General features: G+C 39.3%; 1 protein-coding gene across 11 annotated transcripts in view; it reads left to right on the top strand.

Moving 5' to 3' along the window:
• The window catches only part of GREB1L (GREB1 like retinoic acid receptor coactivator), a 265,250-nt gene that overhangs the window by 171,618 nt on the left and 81,130 nt on the right, over positions 1-12,502 (top strand). For 8 of the 11 annotated variants that reach the window (XR_015727761.1, XR_006776899.2, XM_045781919.2 and 5 more), the window contains 5 exons: positions 4,107-4,235; positions 7,484-7,600; positions 8,181-8,300; positions 9,359-9,496; positions 11,125-11,310. Coding sequence is in view for 9 of the 11 variants with exons in the window: in XM_045781919.2 (XP_045637875.2) it covers positions 4,107-4,235; positions 7,484-7,600; positions 8,181-8,300; positions 9,359-9,496; positions 11,125-11,310 (690 nt within the window). In the remaining 2 variants the exon portion in view is untranslated. The remainder of the gene's footprint in view (positions 1-4,106; positions 4,236-7,483; positions 7,601-8,180; positions 8,301-9,358; positions 9,497-11,124; positions 11,311-12,502) is intronic. The other 3 variants (XM_045781922.2, XM_045781921.2, XM_087869933.1) reach the window with 2 other exon arrangements.

Raw genomic sequence — 12,502 nt, 5'->3', positions numbered from 1 at the left:
TGGAATTGCTGGGTCGTATGGTAACTATATATATCCATTCGAGGAACTATTTCCAAAGTGTCTGTACCATTTTACATTCCTACCAACAATGTGTGAGGGTTCCAATTTCTCCATATCCTCACCAATACTCTTCATTGTCTTTTTTGTTTATTTTAGACATTCTAGTGGGCATGAAGTAGTATCTTGTGGTTTTGATTTGTATTTCTCTAACGGCTATGATGAGCATTTTTTCATGTGCTTATTGGTTGTTCGTACATCTTCTTTGGAGAAATGTCTATACAAATCATTTGCCCATTTTTCAGTTGGGTTATTTATCTTTCTATTTTGAGTTGTAACCCTTCTTTATATATACTGGATACAAGTCCTTTATCAAATATATGAGTTGCAAATATTTTTCCCACTGTATGGGTTGTCTTTTCACGCTCTTGATGGTGTCCTTTGAAGCACAATTTTTTTTTTATTTTCACGAAGTTCAATTCATTTATTTTTTCTTGTGTTGCTTGTGCTTTTGGTGTCACAACTAAGAAACTTTTGCCTAATCCAAGGCCACGAACATTTACTTCTATGTTTTCTTCCAAGAGTGGTGTAGTTTTAGCTCTTACATTTAGATTTATAATCCATTTTTGGTTAATTTTTGTATATGGTGTGAGGAAGAGATCCAGGTTTATTCTTTTGCATGTGGATATCTAGTTGTCTTATAATCATTTGTTGAAGATACTGTTTTTTTAACCCATTGAATTTTCCTGGCACTCCTGTCAAAATTTAATTGCCCATAAAATGCAGTGGTTTATTTCTGGACTCTTAGTGCTATTCATCGATCTTTTAATCTTGATATATCCTGAAACTCTGGTGAACTCATTTATTAGCCCTAGTCATTTTGTAGTCTTTTCCTTAGTATTTTCTTTTTGTCCATTTCATCTGAGTAATCTAATTAAATATCTGTATGCTAGGGCCGCCATAACAAAATATCACAGACTGAGTGGTTTAAACAACAGAAATTTAATTTCTCAAAGTTCTGGAGGCTGCAAGTTCAAGAAAGATCAAGGTGCCATACAATTGGTGTTTCCTGAGGTCTCCCACCTTGACTTGCAGATAGTTGCCTTCTTTCCGTATCTTCACATGGCCCTTCCTTTGTGTGTGTGTATCCCTTGTTTCTCTTCCTCTTCTTATAAGAACATCGTCAGGGGCACCTGGGTGGCTCAGTCGGTTAAGTGTCTACCTTTGGCTCAGGTCATGATCTTAGGGTCCTGGGACCAAGCCCCGTGTCAGGCTCTCTGCTCAGCGAGGAGTCTGCTGCCATTTACAACAATATGGATGGTGCTAGAGTTATTATGTTAAGTGAAATAAGTCAGAGAAAGACAAATACCATATGATTTTACTCATGTGGAATTTAAGAAACAAAACAAGCAAAGGAAAAAAGAGAGAGAGAGGCAAACCAAGAAACTATAGAAAACAAACTGATGGTTACCAGAAGGGAGGTGGGTGGGGGGATGGGTTAAATAGGTGATAGGGATTGATGAGTGCACATGTTGTGGTGAGCACTGGATATTGTATGGAATTGTTGAATCACTATATTGTACACCGGAAACTAATATTACACTGTATGTTAACTAACTGTAATTTAAATAAAAACTTAAAATATAGACTAATATAATGAACCAACACCATAGACCTATCACCCACCTTCAAAATTATGAGCGCACATGGACACTATTGTTTAATCTTACTTTCTCTCTCCTTCTTTCCCTCAATATGTTCAAACAAATCCCAGACATTATAGTAAGAAGTACTGTAAAGTTTTCTGCATATAGTTGTGTACATTTCTTATTAAGCTTATTCCTAGGCATTTTATCCAGCTATAGATTGTTATAGATATGAAGATTGATTTCTGTACATTGACTTTGTTCCTTTTCATTACTTTAAAAATATTGGTTTCTGGGGCGCCTGGGTGGCACAGCGGTTAAGCGTCTGCCTTCGGCTCAGGGCGTGATCCTGGCGTTATGGGATCGAGCCCCACATCAGGCTCCTCCGCTATGAGCCTGCTTCTTCCTCTCCCACTCCCCCTGCTTGTGTTCCCTCTCTGGCTGGCTGTCTCTATCTCTGTTGAATAAATAAGTAAAATCTTTAAAAAAAATAAAATAAAAATAAAAAATAAAAATATTGGTTTCTGCTAATTTGAATTCAGTGATTTGAAAAAAATAAGGCAAATCACCACCCTTCGTAATTTATCAACTACCTTTTACCTATATGTTTACCTGGGCAGTTAGAAATATGCTAAAATTATAAGTATAAACTACTGTAATAAGTTGCTAGCCTTGTCCCCAACAATACAATCGTGGCCTGAAACATAATGACCAACCTGTATAATAGCACAGCAAAGTCACCTGGGATTCCTATCCTATAAGATTCTCTATTAAGACATGAAAAACTGTCTTCCAGTTTCCTGCAACACTGTAATGTTATATGTACAGTTGCTGGTGTCTGTTCTTCCTGTAGAACTCAGAACCACTCCCTAGTGCTAAAGTCCCGCCCTCAGAGAGGCACATTAACTCTTCTGAGCCAGTGAGGAACCATTTCAATTTCTTGAGTTCTTATGAGGAGCATCGATTAGAAGTATCAGGACTCACGCTGTGGTATGAATACTTACTTTTTATTTATTTATTTATTTTTTAAGATTTTATTTATTTATTTGACAGAGATAGAGACAGCCAGCGAGAGAGGGAACACAAGCAGGGGGAGTGGGAGAGGAAGAAGCAGGCTCATAGCAGAGGAGCCTGATGTGGGGCTCAATCCCACAACGCCGGGATCACGCCCTGAGCCGAAGGCAGACGCTTAACCGCTGTGCCACCCAGGCGCCCCAAATACTTACTTTTTAAAGGTTTTATTTACTTACTTGAGAGAGGGAGAGAGCATGAGTTGGGGGCGGGGCAGAGAGAGAGAGGGAGAAACAGGCTCCCTGCTGAGCAGGGAGGCCAACACAGGACTCGATCCCAGGACCCTGAGATCATGCCCTGAGCCAAAAGCAGACACTTAACTGACAGAGCCACCCAGGCGTCCCTGAATACTTATTTTTGAGATAATTTCTTTTTTTTTTCTTTTTTAAAGATTTTATTTATTTATTTAACAGAGATAGCCAGCAAGAGAGGGAACACAAGCAGGGGGAGTGGGAGAGGAAGAAGCAGGCCCACAGTGGAGGAGCCTGATGTGGGGCTCGATCCCATAACGCCGGGATCACGCCCCGAGCCGAAGGCAGGCGCTCAACCGCTGTGCCACCCAGGCGCCCCTTGAGATAATTTCTAATGTAGTACCACGAATATCCTGCTTTTTAGAGCATTTTTTCTTTTCAAACTCTCAGAGGGTTTTAACAGTCCCTTTTGACGCTTGCTGGTATTAATTGATTAAGCTGTTCTGGCAGAATGGAGTCAGGAATTGGGGGTCTATACTCATTTTGGAAAACTCTAGTTGGCTTTTGTGTTTATGTTCCCCATAGCCTGTCTCTAAAATGGCATGTGGTTTTTCTGGGCTGAATTATTTTCTGAATCTGAATAGAAACCTTCTTTTGGGTGTACCTGGTATTACATAGGTAAGTTGATTAATTAGTTAATTAATTTGTTATTCCAAAAATTAAAACAAACTTTCCTTCAGAGAAAAGTGCTTTCTCCTCCATTGCAATGACTTAGTTTTCAGGGCACCTTTTAAATGACAAAGTCATCTGGACAGGGATAAATATATTTCATTAAAATACGACTTTAAGGGGAACTGTGAAGATAGTTTTAATATGGCACATAATGATATCCTCGATGCCACATATGACTTTGACTGAGTTAAATGACAACTACTCCTTAAGGTAGTACTACCTACCTCATTGAGTTTTTATAGGGATTAAGTGAATTGATGTATTTAAAGTCCTTAGACTAGTACCCAGCACATAAAAAAAAAAACAAAAACAAAAACCCTGAACACAGAGAAACTGACTTTCTTAAAATAGGTTAAGGATAAAACTAAAATTTTAACCATCTGCTTTCTCTCACCTCATTCTTATTGAATTAACTCCCTTCCTGCATATAAAATAGTTTCTAATTTGAACAACCTCTTTCATTTTCAAGATTCGCCGATTCTCAGTCCAGCTAATTCTGCAATCAATTTAAGTGGAGCTCAGGACCTGACCCGGAATAAGAATGTTGTGAAGCCACTGGCTTTATCTTTGCAGGTTGTAGGGAAGACTTTTGCTGCAGGTGATGTTTTCCTCACTTATACTTCTTTGGTAAATACGTAGTCTATAAAAGACTTGTGTGAAATCTCATTGACAATTTGGTAGAAGAAAACAGACGCTCTTTTCCTGCCAGTTGAAGACAGAAGTGGGGCTGTCTATAATATTGTATCATTATACAAAGCTTTTTATTCCGTATGCTCCACCCAGAAGAGTCAAAGAATGACATTTAGCACATGGGGAGACAGAGCAGGTTGGTTCTATTCAGCAAACATTTCTTGGATACCTGCCATTTTGAGGAACCGAGGATGCAAAGATAAATAAGGCTCAATCCCTGACCTCTTTTTTTTGTGGTTTTATTATTGCTTTTAATTTCTTTTTTTTAATGATTTTTTATTATATTATGTTAGTCACCATACTGTACATCCCCGGTTTCAATTCCTGACCTCTAATGCACTTATAATCTAGTAGAGAAGATAGAATTATAGGAAAGTATTTTCAGTGTATTGTAGTAAATACAATATGCTGGGGGAGCACAAAGGAGGGAGAGAGTTTTAGCTCAACATTTTAGAGAGTAATGAAGAATGAGTTCTTGGAGGAGCTTGATCTTAAATTATGAAGAGATATTCAACACACGGAGGAGTGAGGGAAAGATCTTTCAAATTTAGGGGAGGGGTGCCTGGATGGCTCAGTCGTTGAGCATCTGCCTTCGGCTCAGGGCGTGATCCCGGCGTTCCGGGATCGAGTCCCGCATCGGGCTCCACCGCTGAGAGCCTGCTTCTTCCTCTCCCACTCCCATGCTGTGTTCCCTCTCTCGCTGGCTGTCTCTCTGTCACATAAATAAATAAAATCTTAAAAAAAAAATTTAGGGGAAATCCAGGACCAAAGCTTGAAAGGAAAGGAAAGAAAAGAAGCTGCATGATGTGTGCAGGAACCTCCCAGTGGTTTGGACTTGTTAGAATGGTAAAATGTAAAACTCAGGGAGTGGCAGGGAGCAAGTAGTGGGCAAGAGAAGCACGAGTTTTACTCTGTAACTTATGGGACAAAGGAGTAGCATGATCTGATCTGAACTTGAGCTAGATCACTTTGGCAGCAAAAAAAAAAAAAAAAAAAAAAAAAGAAGTAGAAAACTAGTTGGAGGTCATTTCAATAGGTGAGAAATGATGAAGTCCTTGACTTCGGTAATAATAGGTAGGAGAGGAGGAAACAGATTGGAGAACTACTCAGGAAGTAAAATCAGCAGAATTTGGCTGATTAATGTAAGCAAGAAGCGGAAGAAGGGGTCTTGGTCTGTACCTGTCTGTCTGCTAATGGTGATGCAATTATGTGAGACAGGAAATACAGAAGAAGGAGGAGAGTTCAACTGTGAGTAATGGTGGACATGTTGAATTTGAGATACCCATGAAATGTCCAAGGGCAGTAGCTCAGCAGTCATCTAATTTATTGTACATGAGATTAAAATCACCAGGGTAAATAGGATCTGCTAAAGAGAAATGTTGGGTAAGGCAAGCTGTTAACTAAAGATAACATTTTAGAAGATGCTAGTGTTTAAGGAAAAGAAATGGTCAGAAAAGTAGAGGAAGAATGAGCCTATCATTCTTGGAAATTTTATAGCAGTTAAGCATCATAATTTATTGTGACCACTTTTATTCTTATTCTGTTCCAACAGTTCTTGCAGGATCCACCTTCTGGTTAGATTACAGACTTGAACAAACTGAATCCAAGTTTTTGCAGTATTAAAAAAGTTAATCAAATTATGAATCCTGGCAGTAACCAGCATGGTTGCTAAAACCATCAGATGAAGGGCTGATGGACAAATTTTTTTTTTAAGATTTTATTTATTTATTTGACAGAGAGAGAGAGAGAGCACAAGCAGGGGGAGCAGCAGAGGGAGAAGGAGAAGCAGGCTCTCTGATGAGCAGGGAGCCTAATGTGGGACTCGATCCCAGGACCCTGGGATCATGACCTGAGCCAAAGGCAGATGCTTAACCTGCTGAGCCACCCAGGTGCCCCAATGATGGACACCTTTATAATTTGAGGATTAGGTTAACAACTCTTGAACCCACTGATCAATCTTAACGTGACAAGAAGAGAGAAAGCCAGTTATCGTGTGCCTGCTAATGGAAGCATATGAGAGTATTTATGAGATGCTCTTGCACAAAAACCCAAACCTAAATCTGAGTAAGCCTCTATATCTAATAATTTGTATGTAGGAAATAGAGGGGATGTTAAATGATGCCAAAGATAACCAATCAGCAAAATTCAGAAAATGAAAAAATTCTGCCAGATTTTCACCAAATTAACTGGAAGAAAGAAAAAAGAAGGGGAATCCTATAGATTAAAGGAGGTTCAAGGAGGGGGGAAAAGGGATGCAACTGACACTATACAGAGTCTGGAAAACGTCTCAGCAAAAATGACATCATCTTAAATCTCGTTGCAGTATGACCTTATCCTGATTCAAGCAAATTATTTTTAAAATTTGTGAGACAGTCCATGAAATGCAAACACTAACTGAATATTTTTATTATACTAATAAATGTGAGCTTTTAAAAAGGGGGTTTAAGGGACATAAAAACTAAATTCAATGTGTGGATCCTTTTTGAACCCTAATTTGAGGAAGTCCACTGTAAAAAACCATTTCTGAGATAACAGGGGGGAAATTTGAACACTACTGGGATATTTGGCATTAAGAAATTATTAATCGCTATTAATTTGAAGTATAATAATGATATTACAGTTACATTTTTAGGAGTTCTTTTCTTTCAGAAACTCATACAAAAATATTTATGGATGAAAGAATATAAATAAGTTCACTTCAAGATAATCTAGAGCAAGTCTGTGACTATGTTGTGTGAAGAGGAAGTGTCTTGATTTATATTTATCTAAAGCAAGATTGGCCCTGTGTTGATAAATGTTGAGGCTGGGTGGTAGGAATGTGGTTTATTATACCATTCTCCAAATTTCTTGGAGATTTTCAAGATACAAAGTTAAAAAAAGACAGCAACACATTTTCTCTTTCTTCCACCCTCCATCTCCAAAGACATCACTGAAAGTGATTCTAAAAGATCTCTTGGGATCCTAGAAAATTATTTTTAGGTGACATTTCATTTTAAAGAGGGTACTACTCTGATGGTTGTAGTCCATTTTACACAAGGGACTGTCCTGTCAGTGAGACGTCTTTGAATCCTGGAGCATTTATGGTATGGTTGCAGCGTCATGGAACGCAGTGTGCAGCTCAGCCCCTGTTCTGAATATTCCTCTCCTGTGCCACAGATGCTGCTAATGGAAACAGTAGCCATGGAGGGAAGAGCAATGCATCCAGCTCCACCCTGGCCCGCCCAGGGAACTACTCTTTGTCACCAAGACCTAGCTATGCATCAGGAGACCAAGGTACAATACCCATCTTAGAGTTTTGAAATAATGCACCTTAATTATGGAAGACATGCTATGGCATTTGGAATGATGAATTATCTGACAGTGCTCTCCTAGTTTTTCCTTAGCTTCTCATCCAAGGTTTCGAAGGTTTATGATTGGTGTGAACAATGATGATTAAAAGTCTTGGTGATATATGAGCCTAGCTAGAAAAAAAAGTTGAAACAAATATATAAGGAAACCATGAGCTTTGCTGACCAAAGACAGAAATCAAGGTTCCTCTGTGTTGCATGACCCTGGGCAAATCTGAGCCTTCATTTCGCCATCTACAAAATGGGTATAACAGTATACTTATCCTACAACTTCACCATGTTATTGATAGAACTTAATGAAATAATCTGGGTAAAAGTGTAAATGGTAAAACAGCGTACGAATGTTAGGTGGTATTGTTAGGGTGAGTTTTTCTAATTTTATCTTTACCTCTAGAAGAATGGCTCAGACTTTCTGAGTATAATCAGATTAAAGGCTCTATGTTACTTTGAATTCTCTCCTTTCTTCCACTACTAAGGACAAGGCTCGTCTTTCTTTTTGCCTTCAGCTACCATGTTCATTTCTGGGCCACCAAAGAAACGACACCGGGGATGGTATCCTGGGTCACCTGTCCCACAACCTGGTTTAGTTGTACCTGTTCCAACAGTTCGCCCTCTTTCAAGAACTGGTAAGATTTCAACAGAAGATGGGTTCTCAGTTTTTTTGAATTAGCAGAGGTATCTTCTCCTATTCTTTCCCTGAACCTTTGAAGATAAATTTCCTTATCCAACCATTGTGTCCAGTATTATGTAAGGAAATTAATAGTAGCTGATATTTTGTCCCCATCACATCTGCCTTCCCTAAAAGTACATGTGCCATCACAACAGATCTTAACTCACCATCTGGCTTTGTTTTGGTCTACAGTATCGATAAACCATTCTTTACATAGGGCACGATGCAACTAACCCACCATCATAGGGCACAAATGCGCTTGCTTTGCCATCTGTGGTGTTAGATGTGTTTTCCTATTATCTGATTCCTTTATGTGACACGCACCTTTTATTTCTGGCCTGGACAGCTTAGTCTGTGGCTAGAAACCTGAAAAGCCAACTGGTTCTCCTTTAGAATAGCCAAACCATGGCCACTGGGTACCTACTGGTAACTCTTTAAATACTGGTCTACCCTGCTGTACTAAGCACAGACAAATGTAAATATATCATTTCTAAGGCATAATTGGGATTCTTTAAAAATTTAAGTTTGCTTAAATAGTTTTAAAGACTACATAGAGATGCAGTATATACAAAGAATTATGCCAATATGTTACTGTGTTTGCCTCTAGATAATACCGATTAATGATGAGTTTATTCTTCTTCACTCTTTTCTGTATTTTTCAAATTTTCTATAATGAGTAAATAAGCCATGATAATTGGGATGGGGATGGAGGGAACTAAATACAAAACAGAATCCAAAAGATTGCATGTGGAAAAACAACTAGAAGAAAGAATTATGAAAATGCTAAACAGTAGTTATCTCCAGGTGATGTGATTATGATTGGGGTTGTTTCCTCCTGTTTTTCTCACTTCTAATTTTATACAATAAACATGAATTGCTTTAATTAAAAAAAAAAAAACAAACCATTACACTTCTAAAACTTCTCTATTAAAAGTATTAAGACTGTGTTGATTTCAATGGTATTTCATTTAGCTTTCATGTCTAATCCTTCTTGTCAAACAACTTTTTTTCCAGAGTCCCTTTTATCTGCCCCAGTTCCACAGACCCCATTAACTGGAATTTTACAACCTCGACCCATTCCTGCAGGGGAAACTGTAATTGTTCCTGAAAACCTGCTGAGTAACTCAGGAGTTAGACCAGTAATTCTGATAGGTAAGGGAAAGGAATTTCAAGTTGCCTGTGTGTGCTGGGATCTAGGACTGTCTCTCCATTTCAGTGTTCGTGTATTTATCCATGTGTTCATGCATGTATTCATTCATCCATATATCGATTCTTTCATCTTTTATCAGTCAGCTCCCTCATGCTGTTAAGCATGTGACTAGAAGTTGGGAATAAGGCAGAGCCTTTTTGCCCACAGGGAGCACTGTTTAGTGCGGAGTCTGTCGTGGGAATAAGTACAATATTGTGAGACCTGAGCTAGTAGAGGTTCACAACCAACAACTCCAAGAACTCAAAGGAGAGAGAGCTTAACTCTGCCTGGAGGGAGTCTGAGAAGACTTGTCAGAGGTGATGTTTCAGCTGGGTCCTGAATGGAAAGGGACGTTCTGGTCAAAGGGAGCCAAACCACAGAGAAAAGAAACGAGCTGAACCAGCTAACAGGCCCCCTTTGGGAGAACCACGAGGTCCCAGAGTTGCATGGGGAAGCATCTGTGAATCGCTTATCTTTACAGAGTCTGAGTCCTTCCAAACTGTCTATAAGTGGAGGTGTAGAAATTTAGAGGTCCCTAGAATCCAGGACTAATTTCGTGCTTTTCAGACCCCCATCAAGAATTACCTCTTTCGGGGACTATCCTAGGTCAGAAGGAGGCTTCCTGTTTTACCTTTGGGACTAAATAGATGGGATGGTTAAGCCCCACTGGATCTTTAGGGTATGTCTATATGAGGTGTTACCTGCTTCTTTTGGTTGACTTGAGCCTACCGACATGGCTGGTTTTGCTTCAAGCCCTATCCTTTATCTGGCTGTCCTATCCCCTGCTTCTGGGCCTATAGGCACTGGAAGAATCCCAGTTGTTTAAATTCAATATGGTCAGGAAATTTTTATTAAACATTTGAGTAGTGTGCATAATGGAGCTAAGTCTTGGAAAGATATGTAGAACATGGGGACCCTTTGGTGTCTGCCTTTTAGAAAGTCTCACAGAGGAACTGCCCCTCTTTTTACCATGCCACCAAAACAGGTTATGTTTTCAACATATTTTTGTCCTATCTACTTCTAATGTAATTTGAGGCTATTTACCGACATTTGAGAAGAGAACATAAAAATAACAAAGATAGCACAAAGAGTAGGAACCTGCAAGTACCTATGACTAGAAGAATATTGCTGGTTATCAGTGAGTTTGTTAGCTTTTTAAAATGTTTAAGAAAACCTCAGCAAATGAAATATGTTATTGTGGTTTGTTTTCTGGCTTCTTGTGTTTAAAGAAACTTGATCAAGAATTCTATTGGAAAATATTTTATCATTGCAGTTTTGCGAAAGGTTACAGAGATGTTTTGCAAATTCTCATCAATCCTCTGTGGCAGATATAATATTAACATGCCTCCTCTGTGGAAAACAGAGATGATATCATCTGAGTCTTTTGCTTCCTGCTCACCTGATTAAGTATAAGGGTAGAATTCGGAAGCATCTGAGGGAATTCCCTAGAATATTCGAGTGATTTTGTTTGGCAACCATCTCAGAGGGCAGGAAACTTTGTTAAGCATCTTTGATCCTAGCTGGGCACGTGTACCTGGTTGGACCTCAAAAAGAAATGTTGAACTTTATTGACCTGCTTCTATTGGGGCAGGCTATGGCACTTTACCCTATTTCTATGGAAATGTTGGTGACATTGTTGTGAGTCCTCTGCTGGTGAATTGCTACAAGATTCCACAGTTGGAAAACAAAGATTTGGAACACTTAGGGTTGACTGGCAGCCAACTCCTGAGCGTGGAAAACATGATTCTTCTGACGATACAGTATCTTGTGCGGCTAGGTAAGCGATTTTCAATAATTATTTGGTGGTGATAATTTTTATTCTTTTTTGCATCATGCGTTTTTCCTTTCCCCACTTTATCACATTTATCCACTTGTCCATCTCTTACTTTCCCCTTTTAATTTCTAATAGTCCCTTCCTTCAACCCCACTGTCTCTGTTCCCTTTCCTTTCCCATTTCTTTTCTACTCCTTTTTGTCACTTGCTTCCCTCCCCCCTCCCCCCATTTCTCTCCTATCTGAGTGATCTCCCTAGCTTCTTGCTTACCTCTTTGGGTCCTAGAAGAGATAAATTGCGCCACCTAGTGTCCAGTCTCATGATGGTCCTAAAGTCTCTAGAATAGTTCATACAGGCAGAACCTCAAGGGGCAGTGCCATGGGCACCCTCCTTCCTTGGGGAGTCTGGCCAAGCCACCCTTCCGAAAGTGCAGCTGTCATCTGGAATGCAAATGAAACCATTGCCTTAGACAATTATTTTACAGTTTTCTACTTAGCCTTTTTATCTTGTTTAGCCACTGTCCCTACATCCATTTTTTTTTTCTTCTCCAGCTACCCCTCTTTGATGTAGTCTCATCATGTTTTCCTTCATTGAGGCAGTATCTGTGGACCTCCCTGAAAGGCTCTTTAGGCTGTAGGGTAAGGGGGATACATAGGTCATGAACCCTTCACTTCCTCTATTTGATATGTCCTCCTGAGCTCCACAGTGGGTGTATGCAGGTGCCCTGACAATGCTCCACAACATTTACATTGCAATGTCCTTTATTTTGCAAACTGCAGCAGGTCATCTAATATGCAGCCTAATTATACACTCACTCTAGGACTTCAAGCCACTGATTTACTTAGGAAAATGCTCAAGGTGTAAAATTACACATAAGAAATTTTTATCTGCACTCTTGTGAATTATTTTAGTGTTTGAAAATACTGAAATGTTAAATAATGAAAATACTGGGCTAAACAATGTTAAAAACAAAACAAAAGCTTCCGCTGGCCAGATTCTTTGGACCATCAGCTAGCAAGTGCAGCTCTAAGACTTGGTGCCCTGAGAGTCTGAAGGCCTGCGTTGACATAGGCTTTTGAAACTTGGAAGGCTTCGGATATCTCACGAGCCACTTTGATGATAAACCTAGGACTTGCTAATCATGCTGATGAGTGGGTAATAAAATTATAAAAACCACCTGTGTCTGCAGCTCATTT

The sequence above is a fragment of the Ursus americanus genome, chromosome 19 (genome assembly GCF_024610735.1).
Source record: "Ursus americanus isolate L20-20 chromosome 19, mUrsAme1.1.p, whole genome shotgun sequence".
In the NCBI taxonomy this organism is placed as follows: Eukaryota; Metazoa; Chordata; class Mammalia; order Carnivora; family Ursidae; genus Ursus; species Ursus americanus.
Note: the sequence above shows the minus strand (reverse complement) of the source record. Positions and strands in the feature narration are given on the sequence as shown.